Genomic DNA, 20,294 nt, shown 5'->3' with positions numbered 1-20,294 from the left:
GTTTTTGAAACCATAATCTTTGTATTTTTAATTATTGGGTCTTTGCTACACAATTCATACAAGAAGTTTTGATGGAAAATGTATGGTGGAAAAACATTTCTTCTATACCCGCATTTGTATTTACCCCAATCAATTCAATATCGTGTTAATTGTACCAAGTAGATTTTTATTTATCATTTTCAACCTTCCATCAAACGAAACATACAATACAACGTTCATTTGACGTTGACATTGTAATTGCATTTAATAACATCTTCGTTAGAGTTTCATTCCTTTCATTTCCCGTGTGTTCTGGCTTGGAATGAATGATAAGATGATTGTTATACCCTCCACCATAGCATGGGGGTATACTAATTTCGTCATTCTGTTTGTAACACCCTTCGAAATATGCCTCTGAGACACCATAAAGTATATATTGGGTTGCCCAAAAAGTAATTGCGGATTTTTTAAAAGAAAGTAAATGCAATTTTTATAAAACTTAGAATAAACTTTAATCAAATATACTTTTTTTTACACTTTTTTTCTAAAGCATGCTAAAAGTAACAGCTGATAACTGACAGAAGAAAGAATGCAATTACAGAGTCACAAGCTGTGAAAAAATTTGTCAACGCCGACTATATGAAAAATCCGCAATTACTTTTTGGGCAACCAATAAATCGATCTCTCTATTTTACTTTTTGAACCCCCAAAGGGCGCAATTCTTATTCGAATTGACTGAAATTTTACACAGGTCTCCAACATAAAATTTAATTGTGGTCCGAACCGGACCATATCTTAATATCGCTCCAATAGCAGAGCAAATCTTTTCTTTTATCTTTGTTTTTTTTTTCGCCTAAGAAGAGATGCCGGTAAAAGAAGTCGACAAATGGGATCCATGGTGGAGGGTGTATACGATTCGGTCCGGAACGCTTTTACTTGTTTTTTTCTGTTGTTTCCCTAATAAAAATCAGTTTTCTCTCTCCCATCCAATGTACGCTACAGGTAGAGCAAATATTTTCGGTACGTATTTTCCAATCTTCAGTATTATGCAGCTGATTTCAGTGCAAACAGCTTTTATTTATCCCCGCTTCTAGGTAGTATTTGTGTTTGGTTACCAATTAGTGCTGAGGGTTTATGGTAAACACATGAAAACATACTCCGGCATCAGCCTACAACAATGCGACCGACTTTGGTTAGATGGAAGGGCACTTATTGCACTATAATGCTGTGCACATTGCCTAAACATGTCTGTTTGGAGGTAGAAAACTGAAATGGTGAAATTTGTGTGTGCCTGTGAAAGGTCTTACACTTTGGGCTTATCTTAGGCTGAGCAAATGATAAAACGGCAAAGGTTATTTGGTAAATCTTTTTGGAATTTTCTTCTCTACATATGGATGGCCTTTTATCTCTCCAAGGATAAAAGGCCTCGCTGGATCGATTTTAGTTGCACCAAATGTGTTCCTAGATCTTGCATTACAAAATGTACCTGCTCATGTCACGCCTGTCCTTCATAATCAACCAATTGCTTTACTTCCGTTTAAATGTGGGAGATTCAAGCAATTTTGACAATGGTCCTGAGAAAAAGTCACCCCATGTGGCATTGAATTTAATTGCTTTGATGCGTTTGCGTTTCTTTCATAGATACAAAACTGTGACCATTACAATAAAGACAACCCCTACTCACATACCCACGCACACACACATACGCATTGATGTAGAGTCCTTCCATTGAAATAATAAATTCCTGCAATGCTTTTGTCCAGCTATGACTAAAATGCCTCATGTGTTAATATGATAATGTCACAGTAGCCGGACACACCTTAAAAACATTCGCAATTTATTACTGCCATTGCTATTGTCGAACGAGCGAACCTTGAATCATCAAGTGCAAATAGAATTCTGCGTAACCAAAATTTGTGGTATGTTATTCGTTTTTGCTGAAAACGCTGGAAAGACTGATTGACCTGATGGTGAGAGGGGGACTGACGCCGGTGAACATCAGTGGGGTACAACACGCATACCTCAAAGGCAGGTCGGTGGAGACGGCCTTTCACGAGGTGGTATCGGAGGTCGAGACGTCTCTCCGATAGAAGGATTACACTTTGGCGGCCTTCTTGGATATTGAGGGGGCTTTCAATAATGTGGAGATTGGGGCGATAGTCGCCACACTGAACCGCAGGGGGATTCACCCCTTAATATACCAATGGACAAATAATATGCTTTATGGCAGGATTATTAATTCGAACCTGGGAGATTGTGTGGTCAGAAGGCGGATGATCAGAGGAACGCCCCAAGGAGGGGTGTTCTCACCGATACTGTGCATCCTTGTGATTAACGAAATCCTGATGGATTTCGGTAGGGACGGCACGAGGATTATCGCTTATGCGGACGACGTCGTGCTGCTGGTCCGAGGCAAGTTTCTGTCGGCGATCAGCGAGATCATGAAAGGTGCACTGAGGAGGTTCTTGCGATGGGCTACCAGAAATGGGTTGACAACCCACCCAGGGAAGATGGAGCTGGTGCTCTTTATGCTTAGATATAAAATACTCAGACTGCCGTCCTTGGACGGGGTCACCCTGCGGCTGTCAAAGGAGCGAAGGCATAGTCATTGATTCGAAACTGTCCTGGAAGAGGAACAGCGAGGAAAGAAGCCGTAGCCTTCTGAAGCCTGTGCGCTTTTTACTGCTGCAGGAGGATGTTTGGTAGGAAGTGGGGTGTGACTCCCAAGATGATTAATTGGATATATACGACCATCGTGAGACCAGTACTGGCCTATGGAGCACTGGTGTGGTGGGACGTCGTAGGCAAGAGGACGTGTGCTAAGGAGTTCGAGAAGGTCCACAGACTGGTCTGCGTCGGGATCCCCGGGGGCGCTGAGATCCGCATAGCAGGCAGGCTTGGAGGCGATGCTGGATAACAGCAGCCCATTGGGGCCTATATTTGGAACTGCGGCGCCAGGGTCGCGCTTAGGCAGAGAGAGCTCGGCATGCTGAAGGAGGATGGTTGCGGCCACAGTTCGATTCTCCGACAACCTGGCACCAGTGCCGACTGGGCACTGAGGCCATTCGCGATTCGTTTTCCTGAGAGGGTCGAATGGTGTACTTGAGGAGGATGAGACCTCGATCTACACAGATGGCTCCAAAATAGAGTCAGGGACTGGATTGGGGTTCTAATCTGGTGCACTCTATATCAGTATGTCTCTGAGACTGCCGGACGAGTATACGGTCTTTCAGGCAGAGGTCTGTGCCATTGCAGTGACCGCAAGTGCAATTCTGGTAAGGGATTTACAGTCCTCGAAACTTACAAATTTAAGTGGACAGCATGGCGGCGCTCAAGGCCTTAGAGTCGAAATGCGTGGCGGATTGTTGAGAGTCCCTGGATAGGCTCCGGACCCACGATGTGACGCTGACATGGCGAGGTGCGACTCGGTAGATGCTTGCCGGACTCCGAGAACTCGACAAGGGAGCTGCTGGCGTTCGATAAGATGTTGATGAGTACTTTGACGGGGGTCATAACCGGACAGTAGTGTGTCATAGACCGCATGACGGCGCGCATGGGAATACCACACAATGACTTCTGTAGGAGTTGCCTCGATGAGGATGAAGAGGAGAGCGCTTGCTGTGTTCCTGTCCGGGTCTGCAGAGACGTAGACTGTCCTTTCTGCGGAGTCGTATCTTCTGTACGGTTCTTCAACCCTATTCAACCTATCTTTTTCTTTTATTCGTGTATAACCTCTAGTACGAGGTCTCACATTTTCTTTTTGGTCTCCGAGTGAACTCACCTTTGTTGGCCAACCCATTCAACCTAACCTATTCGGACATATAAAAGACACATCTGATCGCCTATATTAAATACAACCAATGGAGGAGCAGGCTGCCGTGGATCGTAGGTTAACATATTCCCTACGACGTCGTACAGCTTTAGATGGGTTAGGTTGAATGGGTAGCCCACCATGAAAAAAAGCAAGTTCACTCGGAGGGCAGTCTGTTCCATAGAGAGAAAAAGAAGTGTGGTTGAAAAAAAAAATGGAGAGAACATGGAAAACATTTTTCCAGCGATGATTATCCTCTAACTGATTCTAGCGATATTTTGTGAGGTTATTTCGCCACGCAAAACTTCTCTGCGAAGAAGTTTCGCCAACTGGTTTGCGTTTCGGTCTCAGCTGTGAAAATAATGTCCCTTTTAATGAGAGGTTCGTGTGAACATTGTCTTAAAGAGGTCACAACCAGTGTTGTTACTCAAGAAAATTATTTTCTACCAAAATTTAGGAAAAATCCTACCACAACCTATCAAATCTATCTACAAACCAAAAATGCCGTATATTTTTTTTTTATAGCAACCACCAAAGAAGTGGTGGTGACGTAAGGCCAGAGCAAGATCGGAAATGTACCCACTTCATGCATCGGTTACACCTCACCGACACCGATCGATGATGAAGGCGGTTCTGGCAAATCGAACAGAACCAGGGCCCGAGGCTCTTTTCAATCACGGCACAGACCAGAAGCTTGCGGAGAAGGCACTCCGGAAGGTGCCTCTCCCACGAACACGTACATAGCCCTTGCCGATGAAGGATTCCATCGGGTCAATGCGGTGCGTACAACCGGCTATTAGTAGTTTTTTGGACTTTGACTAAATATACCTTGGGATTAAATTTTCAGTTGCTTTCTCACTTTTTATACCCACCACCGTAGGATGGGGGGTATATTCATTTAGTCATTCCGTTTGCAACACATCGGCAACATATATAAATTTCGGATCGTCGTCCAAGTTCCAAGACGATTTAACGATGTCCGTGTGTCTGTCCATCCGTCTGTTGTAATCACTCTACAGCCTTCATTGAGATTGAGATGAGCTGAAATTTGGCACAGATACGTCTTTTTGATGTACGCTGGTTAAGTTCTTGAACGGGCCAAATCGGCCCATATTTGGATATAGCTGCTATATAGATCGATCTGCCGATAAAGGGTCTAATGGCCATAAATGCTTCAATTTTTTTATCCGATTTCGCTGAAATTTGAAACAGTGAGTAGCTGAGGGCTTCCCGACATCCAATCCAAATATGGTTCAGATCGGACTATGTGGAGATATAGCTGCCATTTATACCGATATGCCGATAAGGGGTCTGAAGCCCATAAAAGCTTTTTTATTACCTGATTCCGCTGAAATTTGAAATTTTATTTAAGACTCCCGATATTTGACCTAAATATGGTACATATCGGACTATATTTAGATGTAACTGGCATATAGACCGATCTACCGATTAAGGGTCTAATGCCCATAAATGCTTTATTTTTTAACCGATTTCGCTGAAATTTGAAACGTTAAGTAGTTTTAGGCCTCGCAGTATAGGACCCAAATATGGCTTAGATCGCACTTTATTTAGATATAGCTGCCATATAGACCGATCTCCCGATTAAGGGTCTGAATCCCATAAAAGCTTTATTTTTTTAACCGATTTCGCTGAAATTTGAAACGTTGACTGGTTTTAGGCCTCGCAGTATAGGACCTAAATATGGATTAAATGGGTCTATATTTAGACATATAGACCGATCTCCAAATAAAGGGTCTAAAGCCCATAAAATCTTTATCTTTTTAACCGATTTCGCTGAAATTTGAAACAGTGGGTAGTTTTAGGTCTCCCGCCATCTGACCCAAATATGGTAAAGATCGGACTGTTTTTAGATATAGCTGTCATATAGACCGGTCTCCCGATAAGGGGTCTGTCTGAAGCTCATAAAAGTATTGTTTATTACCCGATTTTGTTGAAATCTTATATATAAAAATCAATTTGTGTTTGTTTGTATGTTTGTGTGTTCCTTATAAACTCAGAATCAGCTGAACAGATTTTCTTCATATTTTCCTAGATGGTGCATAATGACCCCGTGGTGAAAATAGGGTACTACATTTTTTGATATCTGAAGGGGGAGCGGACCCTCCCCCTTACCCTAATTTTCAGAAACGCCAGATCTCGGAGATGGGTGGTGCGATTTAAGCGAAATTGTGTGTGTGCTCTCATATAGTACCCTAAAAATAAAAATTTGGTATCCAAATTTCGGATGGGGTACCTAGGGGGGCTGCGCCACCCTAAAACCTACCAAACATATATTAAGACCAATCACGACAATATGGGACTCAAATGAAAGGTATTTAGGATAAGAAAACGTATCTGATATCCAATTGTCGGACCTAGTGCTAGGGTGACCACCTAAGCCCCAAAACACCCCTAAATCGGACATATTTACCTTCCATGACAATATGGGACTCAAATGAAAGATATTTGCGAGTAGAATACGATTCTGATATCCAAATGTGGGACCACGTTTCTGGGGTCCACCCCTTTCCCTAAACATCCCCCAAACTGGACTTATTTACTGACCTTGGGAATATGGGGCTTAAATAAAAGGTATTTGAATGTAGAATACGAATCTGATATCTAAATATGTGATCAAGTGTTTGGGGGGCCGTCTCTCACCAAAAACATGCCCCAAAGGGGTACAAATTTACGACCATAGCAATATGGGGCTCAAATGAAAGGTCTTTGGGAGTAAAGCACGAATTTGATATCAATATTCGGAAAAAGTGTCTATGGGGCCACGCCATCCCCACAACACCACCCAAATAGTAAGTAATTTCTGACTATTGCAATATGAGGCTCAAATAAGAGGGTTTTTAAAGTGGAACACGAATCCGATATACATTTTCAAGGCCAACTCACTGAGTGGCCGCCCATTCCCCAAAACACCCCCCAAGTCGGTCATGTTTGCCGACTTGGAAATATGGGGTTCAAATTAAAGGTATGTGGGAGTAGACAACGTATCCGATATCAACATTAGTGGCCAACTGTCCAGCGGACGTCCCACCACCATAACAACCCCCAAGACAATTTGGGTCTTAAAGAAAGTGTAACTAAATATTCACAGTTTTTAGGGCTAATACCCAAAACTGACATATTTGCTGACATTTGCAATAAGAAGTTTAAATGAGATTAGAAAACGAATTTGATATCCAATTTTTAGGGCAATGGCAATATGGGGTTCAAATAAATCATATATAAATATATGAGAATAGAGCACGTTGCTGATATATTTTCAGAACTAAGTGTTTGGGGGACCACCCCAATTCCCTAAATTGGGCATATTTACCGACCAAGGAAGGTATTTGAGATTAGAAACGAATTTGATAACCTATTTTGGGGCCATGTATTTGGGGGACGCCTCATCCTGTAAACTCCCCCTCAAAGCCAATTGCAATATGGGGTTTAAATAAATGGTATTTGAGAGAAGAGCACGATGCTGAGATTATTTCAGGGCCAAGAATCTGGGGGACCACCTCTCCCTAGAAAACACCACTAAATCAGACACCATGAGAATATCGGGCTGAAATGTAGTACTTTGAGAATGGAGTACACCTTACATCCAAACATAAATTCGTAGACCAATATAGATCATATGGGGTTCAGATAAAGGCACGTATATTGTTAAACTGTTAGTCAAGTTAGCATGGTATTTCACTAAAAGATCTTTAATTATCGAAAATAAATATTCCCAGGAAACTTTTGTTCCATATAAAGTAAAAGAAGGCGCAGTGGAGCGGGCCCGGGTCAGCTAGTTTGAAATACAAAATGTAACAGTGACTTATATTTATTAGACCACTCAATGTGTTCAACGGATTGTGCCGAAAGGTTATTTTCATATATAGTATATAGCCCAGGTGGTGGGTATCCAAATTTCGGCCTCGGCCGAACTTAATAGCTTTTTACTTGTTACACCATAGAATGGGGGTTATACTAATTTCGTCATTCTATTTGTAACTACTCGAAATATTCGTCTGAGACCCCATAAAGTATATATATTCTTGATCGTCGCGACATTTTATGTCGATCTAGTCCGTCCGTCCGTCCGTCAGTCTGTCTCTAGAGTGCGCAATTCTTATCCGATTGGGATGAAATTTTGCACGACGTGTTTTGTTATGATATCCAACAACTGTGCAAAGTATGGTTCACATCGGTCCATAACCTGATATAGCTGTCATATAAACCGATCTTGGGTCTTGACTTCTTGAGCCTCTAGAGTGCGAAATTCTTATCCGATTGGAATGAAATTTTGCACGACGTGTTTTGCTATAATATCCAACAACTGTGCCAAGTATGGTTCACATCGGTCCATAAACTGATATAGCTGCCATATAAACCGATCTTGGGTCTTGACTTCTTGAGCCTCTAGAGTGCGCAATTCTTATCCGATTGGAATGAAATTTTGCAATACGTGTTTTGCTATGATATCCAATAACTGTGTCAAGTATAGCTCAATTCGGTCCATAATCTGATATAGCTGTCATATTAACCGATCTTGGGTTTTGACATCTTGAGCCTCTAGAGTGCGCAATTCTTATCCGATTGGGATGAAATTTTGCACGACGTGTTTCGTTATGATATCCAACAACTGTACAAAGTATGTTTCACATCGGTCCATAACCTGATATAGCTGTCATATAAACCGATCTTGGGTCTTGACTTCTTGAGCCTCTAGAGTGCGAAATTCTTATCCGATTGGAATGAAATTTTGCACGACGTGTTTTGCTATGATATCCAACAACTGTGCCAAGTATTGTTCACATCGGTCCATATACTGATATAGCTGCCATATAAACCGATCTGGGGTCTTGACTTCTTAGGCCTCTAGAGTGCGCAATTCTTATCCGATTGGGATGAAATTGTACACGACGTGTTTTGTTATGATATCCAACAACTGCGTCAAATGTGGTTCACATCGGTCCATAGCCTGATATAGCTGCCATATAAACCGATCTTGGGTCTTGACTTCTTGAGCCTCTAGAGTGCGCAATTCTTATCCGATTGGAATGAAATTTTGCACGACGTGTTTTGCTATGATATCCAATAACTGTGCCAAGTATGGTTCAATTCGGTCCATAACCTGATGTTTCTGCCATATTAACCGATCTTGGGTCTTGACTTCTTGGGCCTCTAGAGTGCCCAATTCTTATCCGATTGGGATGAAATTTTGCACGACGTGTTTTGTTATGATATCCAACAACTGTGCAAAGTATGGTTCACATCGGTCCATAACCTGATATAGCTGTCATATAAACCGATCTTGGGTCTTGACTTCTTGAGCCTCTAGAGTGCCCAATTCTTATACGATTGGAATAAAATTTTGCACGACGTGTTTTGTCCAATAACTGCGTCAAATGTGGTTCACATCGGTCCATAGCCTGATATAGCTGCCATATAAACCGATCTTGGGTCTTGACTTCTTGAGCCTCTAGAGTGCGTAATTCTTATACGATTGAAATAAAATTTTGCACGACGTGTTTTGTTATGATATTCAATAACTGTGCCAAGTGTGGTTCAAATCGGTACATAACCTGATATAGCTGTCATATAAACAGATCTGGGGGCTTGACTTCTTGAGCATCTAGAGTGCGCAATTCTTATCCGATTAGAATGACATTTTGCACCACGTGTTTTGTTATGATATCACACAACTGTGCCAAGTATGGTTTAAATCGGTTCATAACCTGATGTTGCTGCCATATAAACCGATCTTGGGCCTCTAGAGAGTGCAATTCTTATCCGATTTGCCTGAAATTTTGTACGACAGATCCTCTCATGACCATCATCATACGTGTTTATTATGGTTTGAATCGGTCTATAGCCCGATACAGCTCCCATATAAATCGATCTCTCTATTTAACTTTTTGAGCCCCCAAAGGGCGCAATTCTTATTCGAATTGGCTGACATTTTACACAGGTCTCCAACATATAATTTAATTGTGGTCTAAACCGGATCATATCTTGATATCGATCGCTCTAATATCAGAGCAAATCTTTTCTTATATCATTTTTGCCTAAGAAGAGATGCCGGAAAAAGAACTCAACAAATGTGCTCCAAGGTGGTGGGTATCCAAATTTCGGCCCGGCCGAACTTAATACCTTTTTACTAGTTTTTTATTGCCTTAGATTAATTTTATTAATCCATTTCCTGATTTTTTCCATTTTCAGTTCATCATTTTGGATGCAATTACTGTTTGTTGTATTCCTTTCAGTGCAGAGCATCCAAGCCATGGACAATTCACCTGGCGGTGAGTATAGTACTTGGGAATGTATAGCAATTGTTTATGCAAATGTGCCATAAACTGAATGGCCTGGTGAAAAACCAAATTTGTTCGAGCAAAAATTTTGGCATTTGCCATTTTGTGTTTACACTTCTCGTTCACACCTCTGTTGAGATGTGAAGATATGACGGGTCTGTGAACGAAATGCTAGATTCTGTGTTTACTTGCACGATGTTGTTATACGTGTCGTACACAAAACAACCAAACAGAATTTAAACATTCCTCCCAATCACAAGCCCAAAACAAACGCGTACTGTTTGTACAATTCAGCCATATTTAAACATTTGCTTGTTTGTCTCTTGGGCTAATTCGGTTGTTTGCCATTTGGAACATTTGCATACTAAATATATAATTTTTTTTTTTTTATCTGAACACATTCCTTTTTTATTAGAAACGCATCCGCTGAGAGTTGAGATGAAAATCAATAGTAATGCGAACATAACATGCCGCATAAATCCGACCAAATTTCCCAACTATACCGACAGCTCTTCATTGTATTTCGTCGAAGAGGATACGGGCAAGAGAGTACCATCGCTTCATACAGAGGTGAGTTGTTGATATCTTTTTTACTATTATTTGTCTATTTTTATTTTATTGACACACTATTCGATAAGAGAGTAAAAGGGCAAATATCAATTAACGATAAAATATCAAAGTTGGGAATGTACACTTCAGTCGGTAGGAATTAAGTTATCAGTGGAAGCGAATTCCTATTGACTGTCTGTAAGATCGAATTGTGTGCTGAAAATCCATTTCATTGAACTTCCTGCATGATTTTTGTATGCATATTTTTTGCAGATTCTAAATGAAACCGCGATTGTGTTTCATCTGCGAAACGCCAAAGAACAGCAGCGCAATTATATATGCAAGAGTGATGACATGGCTATAGGCATCACCCACGTGATAGTTGGTAAGTTTCCTTCCGTTTCCTTCTGTTTTTTTTGTGTGTGTTTGCTTACCCGCATTTGCGAAATTGTGTCATCGTTACATTATTAACAATGCCGACCATTTACATTCATTATACATACAATTACGTGGCAACTGCCGTCCCCCCAATCCTGCAAACAATTTGTTTACTTTCTTGTTTTACGCATTAAGGTACTGCACCCCAAAACGTTACGGACTTCAAATGTCGAGGACATGATTACACATATATGGTGTGCAATTTTACAATGCCACATAATTTGATACCCACTAAATACAATCTTTACTATATGCCCCAGACGGAGGTAAGTTTGTTTAATGTTGTTGTTGGGTCCAAGGGCTTATTATTACAATGTCCATCGAGTATTTTTGTGGCAGTAGTTTTAGTTTAAGTATGGAATAGTAGTTTGTTTTCTTTTCTTTTTTTTTGCATTTTATTGTATTAATGAGATAGCCTTTAATCAACACCTGGAATGCAAAAGAGTATAAGATTATAATTTTTATAGTAGCAATAAAGATTGGCACTAACTACTAAAACATTGGCATATTTTCTTAATACAGGTTTATTAAAAAAAAAACTAATAACGACTAATAATGTATTGTTGTGAGATTTTACAGTGAAGTTGGATTCCTTGAAAAACAAAGAATTTTCGATAATGGAAAGCAAACCAACTTTAGTTGCGTTGCCAAAGGGCAAATTTGTAATAAGAATTTTCATTTCCGTTTTGAAGGGCATACTTTTACAAAACACTGATATTGAGTGCAATTAAGAACAAGTAAAAGCGTGCTAAGTTCGGCCGGGCCGAATCTTATATACCCTCCACCATGATCGCATTTGTCGAGCTCTCTTTCCGGTATCTCATTTTAGGCAAACAAAGGATAAAAGCAAACAATTGCTATGCTATTGTAACAATATCAAGTTATTTCGGGCTATAATTGATGTGATTATTGTGAACCATAGTAGAAGTAGTTGTTTGAAATTTCAACCAAATCTAGTAAGAATTACACGCCCTTTAGGGACTGAAGACGTAAAATAGGGAGATCGGTTTATAGGGGAGCTGTATTAGGCTTTAAACCGATTCAGACCATATTCGATACGTATGTTGAAGGTCATGGGAGAAGCCTTTGTACAAAATGCGCACTTTAGAGGCTCAACAAGTCAAGATCCCAGATCGGTTTATAAGGCAGCTGTATTAGGTTATAAATCGATTTGAACCATACTTAGCACAGTTGTTGGAAGTCATAATAAAACACCTCACGCAAAATTTCAGCTAAATTGGATAATAAATGAGCCCTCTAGTGGCTCAAGAAGTCAAGACCCCAGATCGGTTTATAAGGCAGCTGTATTAGATTATAGACCGATTTGAACTATACTTGGCACAGTTGTTAAATATCATAACAAAATACTACGTACAAAATTTCAGTCAAATCGGATAGGAATTGTGCCCTCTAGAAGCTCAAGAAGTCAAGACCCCAGATCGGTTTGTATGGCAGCTATATCAGGTTATAGACCGATTTGAACCAAACTTGGCACAGTCGTTGTATATTATAACAAAACACGTCGTGCAAAATTTCATTCCAATTGGATAAGAATTGCGCACTTTAGAGGCTCAAGAAGTCAAGACCCAAGATCGGTTTATATGGCAGCTATATCAGGTTATCGACCGATTTGAACCATACTTGCCACAGTTATTGGATATCATAACAAAACACGTCGTGCAAACTTTTATTTCAATCGGATAAGAATTGCGCCCTCTAGAGGCTCAAGAAGTCAAGACCCAAGATCGGTTTATATGCCAGCTATATCAGGTTATACACCGATTTGAACCATACTTGGCACAGTTGTTGGATATCATAACAAAACACGTCGTGCAAAATTTCATTCCAATCGGATGAGAATTGCGCACTCTAGAGGCTCAAGAAGTCAAGACCCAAGATCGGTTTATATGGCAGCTATATCAGGTTATCGACCGATTTGAACCATACTTGGCACAGTTATTGGATATCATAACAAAACACGTCGTGCAAACTTTTATTTCAATCGGATAAGAATTGCGCCCTCTAGAGGCTCAAGAAGTCAAGACCCAAGATCGGTTTATATGGCAGCTATATCAAAACATGGACCGATATGGCCCTTTCACAATTACCAACCGACCTACACTAATAAGAAGTATTTGTGCAAAATTTCAAGCGGCTAGCTTTACTCCTTCGGAAGTTAGCGTGTTTTCGACAGACAGACGGATGGACGGACTGACGAACAGACAGATGGACGGACATGGGTAGATCGACATAAAATGTCGCGACGATCAAGAATATATATACTTTATGGGGTCTCAGACGAATATTTCGAGTAGTTACAAACAGAATGACGAAATTAGTATATCACCCATCCTATGGTGGATGCTATAAAAAGAAACAAGCAATAAATGTATACAAAATAAATTTAGTTTTAGGGCAAAATTTTTTTCTACATACCAAACTTATGTCAAATCAACAAAATGAAAGCTTCTAGAAACCGAACAAGGATGATCGAGGGCCCGCTATACATGGCAGCTATATCGGGTTATGGACTATAGATTTTGGCACAGTTGTTAAAAATCATAACAGAATACCACATGCAAAATTGCAGCCAAATCGGACTAATATTGCGGCTTCCAGGGGCTCAAGAAGTCAAATTAGGAGATCGGTTTATATGGGAGCTCTACCAGATAATAGACCGATGTTGTTGGAATTCATAACAAAACACCGCAATTTTTCAGACAAATCGGACATAAATTGCGGCTTGTAAGGGCTCATGAAGTCAAATCGGGGGATCGGTTTATATGGGGGCTCTATTAGGTTATAGACCGATTTGAACCGTGCAAGGAAGAATTGTTGAAAGTCTTAACAAAACACCGCATGCAAAATTTCAGCCGAATCGAACAAAAAAAGCGGCTTTCAGGGGCTCAAGAAGTCAAATCGGAAGATCGGTTTATCTGGGGGCTATATCTGAATCTGAGCCGATATGCCGACCGATTTGTAATCCCCAACGACTTACATCAATATTAAGTATCTGTGCAAAATGTGTCCAGTGAATAGCTTTACGTGTTCGACCGCTATCGTGATTTAGACAGACGGACGGACATGGCTAGATCGACTCAGAGTGTCGCGACGATAACGAATATATATATATATATAAATATATATATATATATATATATATATATATATATATATATATATATATATATATATATATATATATATATATATATATATATATATAAATATATATATATATATATATATATATATATATATATATATATATATATATATATATATATATATATATATATATATATATATATATATATATATATATATATATATATATATATATATATATATATATATATATATATATATATATATATATATATATATATATATATATATATATATATATATATATATATATATATATATATATATATATATAATATATATATATATATATATATATATATATATATATATATATATATATATATATATTGTTGAAAGGAAGAATTGTTGAAAGTCTTAACAAAACACCGCATGCAAAATTTCAGCCGAATCGAACAAAAAAAGCGGCTTTCAGGGGCTCAAGAAGTCAAATCGGAAGATCGGTTTATCTGGGGGCTATATCTGAATCTGAGCCGATATGCCGACCGATTTGTAATCCCCAACGACTTACATCAATATTAAGTATCTGTGCAAAATGTGTCCAGTGAATAGCTTTACGTGTTCGACCGCTATCGTGATTTAGACAGACGGACGGACATGGCTAGATCGACTCAGAGTGTCGCGACGATAACGAATATATATATATATATAAATATATATATATATATATATATATATATATATATATATATATATATATATATATATATATATATATATATATATATATATATATATATATATATATATATATATATATATATATATATATATATATATATATATATATATATATATATATATATATATATATATTTACTTTATGGGGTCTTCGACGAATATTTCGAGGTGTTACAGGCGGAATGACTAGATTATTATACCCCCATGCTATAAAAACACATGCATTGGGAAAAGTACATCTAATAGACAGGGTTGTCGAGCGTGTTTAATGTGGTTATTTGTATCATAGAGGCGTTTTCGCAATAAATTAGGTGCAAGTACAACATACCAACGTACGGCCCTTGAAGCCTTCAAATGCGTCTTTTGTGGGCCCAAAACCTTAAATCGAGAGATCGATCCATATGACAGCTTTATCTTAATCTGGACCGATCTAAGCCAAATTGAAGAAGATTTTGAAGGGCCTAACACAACTCATGGTCCGAAATTTTGGCAAAATCGGATATTTAAATGCGACTTTCATGGGCCCAAAATTGAGATATTGAGCTGAAATTTGGCACAGATACGTCTTTTTGTTGCACGCTGGTAAGAACTTAACTTAACGGGCCAAATCGGACTGCTATATAGACCGATCTGCCGGTAAAGGGTCTAATGCCCATAAATGCTTTATTTTTTATCCGATTTCACTGAAATTTGAAACAGTGAGTAGTCTTAGTAGTAGTTTCAGGCTTCCCAATATCTGACCCAAATAAGGCTCAGATCGGATTATATTTAGATATAGCTGTCATATAGACCGATCTGCCGATAAGGGGTCTGAAGCCCATAAAAGTTTTTATTTATCCGATTTCACTGAAATCTGAAACGGTGAGTTGTTTTAAGCCTCCTAACATCCGCCTCTAATATAGTTCAGATCGAATTATATTTGGATATAGCTGTTATATAGACCGATCTGTCGTTTAAGTGTCTGGAACCCATAAAAACTGCAGTTATTACCCGATTACGTTGAAATTTGAAACAGTGAGTTATTTTAAGCCTCCCGACATTATACCCCAACATGGTTCAGATCGGACATATTTAGATATAGCTGTCATAAAAGCTTTATTATACCCACCACCGAAGAATGAGGGTATATTCATTTTGTCCTTCCGTTTGCAACACATCGAAATATCGATTTCCGACCCTATAAAGTATATATATTCTTGATCGTCGTAGAAATCGAAGATTATCTAGTCATGTCCGTCCGTCTGTTCGTCTGACCGTTCGTCTGTTGAACGGTCACGCTACAGTCAAGGGATATTGAACTGAAACTTTGCACAGATTCTTTTTGTGTGCATAAGCAGGTTAAGTTCGACGATGGGCTGTATCGGCCTATATCTTGATATAGCCCCCATATGGGCCGATCCGCCGATTTAGGGTCTTAGGCCCATAAAAGACGCATTAAGGTCCAATTTCGCTGAAATTTGGGACAGTGAGTTGTGTTAGGGCCTTCGACATCCTTCTTTAATTTGGCCCAGATCGGTCCAGATTTGAATATAGCTGCCATATAGACCGATCTCTCGATTTAAGGTCTCGGGCCCATAAAAGCCGCATTTATTATGCGATTTCGCCGTAATTTTGGACAGTGAACTTTGTTAGGCCTTTCATTTATTATCCGATGTCGCCGAAATTTGGGACAATGAGTTAAGTTAGGCCTTTCGACATCTTCCTGGAATATGGCACAGATCTGTCCAGATTTGGATATAGCTGCCTTATAGACCGATCTCTCGATTTAAGGTTTTGGGCCATAAAAGGCGCCTTTATTGGCTGCTTTCGCCGAAATTTGGGAAAGTGTGTTGCGTTAGGCCCTTCGACATCCCTCTTGATAAATGAAAAGGGGCAAACTTCTTACATATCAGTGAGCACTGTCCTGTTCAAGTTTAAGCTTAATGATAAGGAGTCTCCTTTTTAGAGCCGAGTCCGAACGGAGTGCAGCATTGTGACACCTATTTGGAAAGAAATTTCTAAATGGCATAGTATCTCACAATGGCGCCAGTATTAGGAGGGTAGATGGGCGCCCCGGTAGCCGAGTTGGTAGTGTGCTTGTATTACCAGTGCAGGGGTCGTTGGTTCGATTTTAACGCCAGTAGCGTTGGTCTGTCGCTACTGTGGTATTACAATGGACTTAAAAAATTGTCTAAGTGAGTCTGTAAAGGACTGCCACTCTTACCTAACCTAACCTAAACCTAGGAGGGGGGATAATCTCCGCTGAATTTTTTTTTCTGATGTTCTCACTAGGATTCAAACCCAGGCGTTCAGCGTCAGTGGCGGACAAGCTAACCTCTGCGCTACGGTGGCGACACCTCTTTGCGGAGAAATTTTTAAATGGCATAGTATCTCACTAATGTCGCCAGCATGGGCGCCCCGGTAGCCGAGTTGGTAGCGTGCTTGGATTATCAGTGCAGGGGTCGTTGGTTCGATTTTAACGCCAGTAGCGTTGGTCTGTCGCTACTGAGGTATCACAATGGACTTAAAAAATTGTCTAAGTGAGTCTGTAAAGGACTGCCACTCTTACCTAACCTAACCTAAACCTAGGAGGGGGGATAATCTCCGCTGAAATATTTTTTTTCTGATGTTCTCACTAGGATTCAAACCCAGGCGTTCAGCGTCAGTGGCGGACAAGCAAACCTCTGCGCTACGGTGGCGACACCTCTTTGCGGAGAAATTTTTAAATGGCATAGTATCTCACTAATGTCGCCAGCATGGGCGCCCCGGTAGCCGAGTTGGTAGCGTGCTTGGATTATCAGTGCAGGGGTCGTTGGTTCGATTTTAACGCCAGTAGCTTTGGTCTGTCGCTACTGTGGTATCACAATGGACTTAAAAAATTGTCTAAGTGAGTCTGTAAAGGACTGCCACTCTTACCTAACCTAACCTAAACCTAGGAGAGGGGATAATCTCTGCTGAAATTTTTTTTTCTGATATTTTCACCAGGATTCGAACCCAGGTGTTCAGCGGACATGCTAACCTCTGCGCTACGGTGGCGACACCTCTTTGCGGAGAAATTTATAAATGGCATAGTATCTCACTAATGTCGCCAGCATTAGGACGGGGGATGGACGCCCCGGTAGCCGAGTTGGTAGCGTGCTTGGATTATCAGTGCAGGGGTCGTTGGTTTGATTTTAACGCCAGTAGCTTTGGTCTGTCGCTAATGTGGTATCACAATGGACTTAAAAAATTATCTAAGTGTGTCTGTAAAGGACTGCCACTCTTACCTAACCTAACCTAAACCTAGGAGAGGGGATAATCTCCGCTGAATTTTTTTTCTGATGTTCTCACCAGGATTCGAACCCAGGCGTTCAGCGTCAGTGGCGGAGAGGACAAGCTAAACTCTGCGCTACGGTGGTCTTCATAAATCAAATATCATTTTTACATGTCTATGATATCTTTTGTTCTTGTTGTAGCAGTGTGTTGTACACATGGGCGACAGCTCGTGGCGATGAAGGACTCCATGGGGTCAATCTGGTGCGTATAACCGACTGCCATGGGATTGCCGCCAGGGTATTTGTGAGCCTCTAAAATAGTTTTGCCTTTCTTGTAAAGTCTAGATAAGCTCTTTTGCATTTCAGTTGTGGATATGTTATGTTATGCTCGCACACTTCTAATAACACATCCTGTGTGTGTGTGTGTTTTTTTTTTATCGCTGCATTCTATTACAATATGTATTGGGAACTAACCACTCTTGTCCTTTCGCAATTCTAATCAACTATTTACACACATTCCTTTATCAATCCATATGGCGAATAAGTTTAGCAAGTTTGTTTTCATATAGATAATACCCACTCACTGCACCCCTCATTGTATATTTTTTTATTTTGTTTGCCATCCATAGTCGCACTGTACATGTACAGTATGTGTAAGAACCTTGTGAAGTACGACATCGATTGTGCCCCACTATACGTATTGATAATTGCTGCTTACATTTCTACGAATATAATCGAAACGTGAATAGCGGCGGCGTTTATTCTCTTGAAATTATGATTCTATTTAAATTCCCAATTTCTTAGTTATTGATATCGCATGCACTTTTCATTTCCTAGATTTGATTTGTACATGACAGAATACCAAGAAAAAATGTGGCTGGATAAAAGTTCGCTGCAGATAAACAGAAATATCCATAGCAGGTCATGCCAATTGAAAGTCCATTCTAAGTGAAAAGTGTTGTATCATTTACAATAGGCACGTTTTAATGGCATTTCTATGAACAATTAATTACGTTGTTTTAAACCCTAAACGAATAATTGACAAGTAAAAAGGCATTAAGTTCGGCTGGGCCGAACTTTGGATACCCACCACCTAGGGTATATATGTAAACCCACTCTCTCCGTCACAAGCCGGTGAAAATTGGATAACTTATGCAACCAAATTCGGCACGGGCAAAGCTTTTATGGGTTTCAGATCCTTAATCGGCATATCGATCTATATAACAGCTATATCTAAATACAATCCGATCTTTACCATATTTCAGGGTCAGTTGGCGGGTGGCCTAAAAATTCTTTACTGTTTCAAATTTCAGCGAAATCGGATAAAAAATAAAGCTTTTATGGGGCTTCATACTCTTTATCAGGAGATCGGCCTGTAGGGCAGCTATATCTAAATATATTGCAACCTCAACCATATTAAGCTCGGATATCGGGAGGGTCAAAACAACTCGCTGTTTCAAGTTTTAGCGAAATCGGGTAATAGGTAAAGCTTTTATGGGCTTCAGAGTCTTTATCGGCAGATCGGTCTATGTGGCAGCTATATCTAAATATAGTCCGACCTCAACCATATTAAGCTCGGATATCGGGAGGGTCAAAACAACTCACTGTTTCAAATTTCAGCGAAATCGGTTCGAAAATAAAGCTTTTATGGGCTTCAGACCCTTTATCGGGAGATCGATCTATATGGTAGCTATATCTAAATATAGTCCGATCTGAACCATATATAGGTCGGATGTCGGAAGGATTTAAATAACTCACTGTTTCAAATTTCAGCAAAATCGGTTCGAAAATAAAGCTTTTATGGGCTTCAGACCCCTTATCGGGAAATCGATCTATATTTTGCAGCTTTATCCAATTGTGGTCCGATTTGGTCCGTTCAAGAACTTAAGCAGCGTGCATCAAAAAGACGTATCTGTGCCAAATTTCAGCTCAATATCTCAAATTTTGAAGGCTCTAGAGTCATTACAACAGACGGACGGACAGACGGATGACGATCCGAAATATTGGGTTGCCCAAAAAGTAATTGCGGATTTTTTAAAAGAAAGTAAATGCATTTTTAATAAATCTTAGAATGAACTTTTATCAAATATACTTTTTTTACACTTTTTTTCTAAAGCAAGCTAAAAGTAACAGCTG

General features: G+C 39.7%; 1 protein-coding gene across 2 annotated transcripts in view; it reads left to right on the top strand.

Annotated features, from left to right (window-relative positions):
- The window catches only part of LOC106080765 (cytokine receptor), a 69,167-nt gene that overhangs the window by 11,404 nt on the left and 37,469 nt on the right, over positions 1–20,294 (top strand). For both annotated transcript variants that reach the window (XM_013242293.2, XM_013242295.2), the window contains exons 2-5: positions 10,001–10,080; positions 10,505–10,659; positions 10,912–11,023; positions 11,212–11,342. In XM_013242293.2, coding sequence (XP_013097747.2) covers positions 10,001–10,080; positions 10,505–10,659; positions 10,912–11,023; positions 11,212–11,342 — 478 coding nt within the window. The remainder of the gene's footprint in view (positions 1–10,000; positions 10,081–10,504; positions 10,660–10,911; positions 11,024–11,211; positions 11,343–20,294) is intronic.

The sequence above is a fragment of the Stomoxys calcitrans genome, chromosome 4, assembly GCF_963082655.1.
Source record: "Stomoxys calcitrans chromosome 4, idStoCalc2.1, whole genome shotgun sequence".
NCBI classification, from domain to species: domain Eukaryota; kingdom Metazoa; phylum Arthropoda; class Insecta; order Diptera; family Muscidae; genus Stomoxys; species Stomoxys calcitrans.
This window is presented reverse-complemented; position numbering and strand designations above follow the sequence as displayed.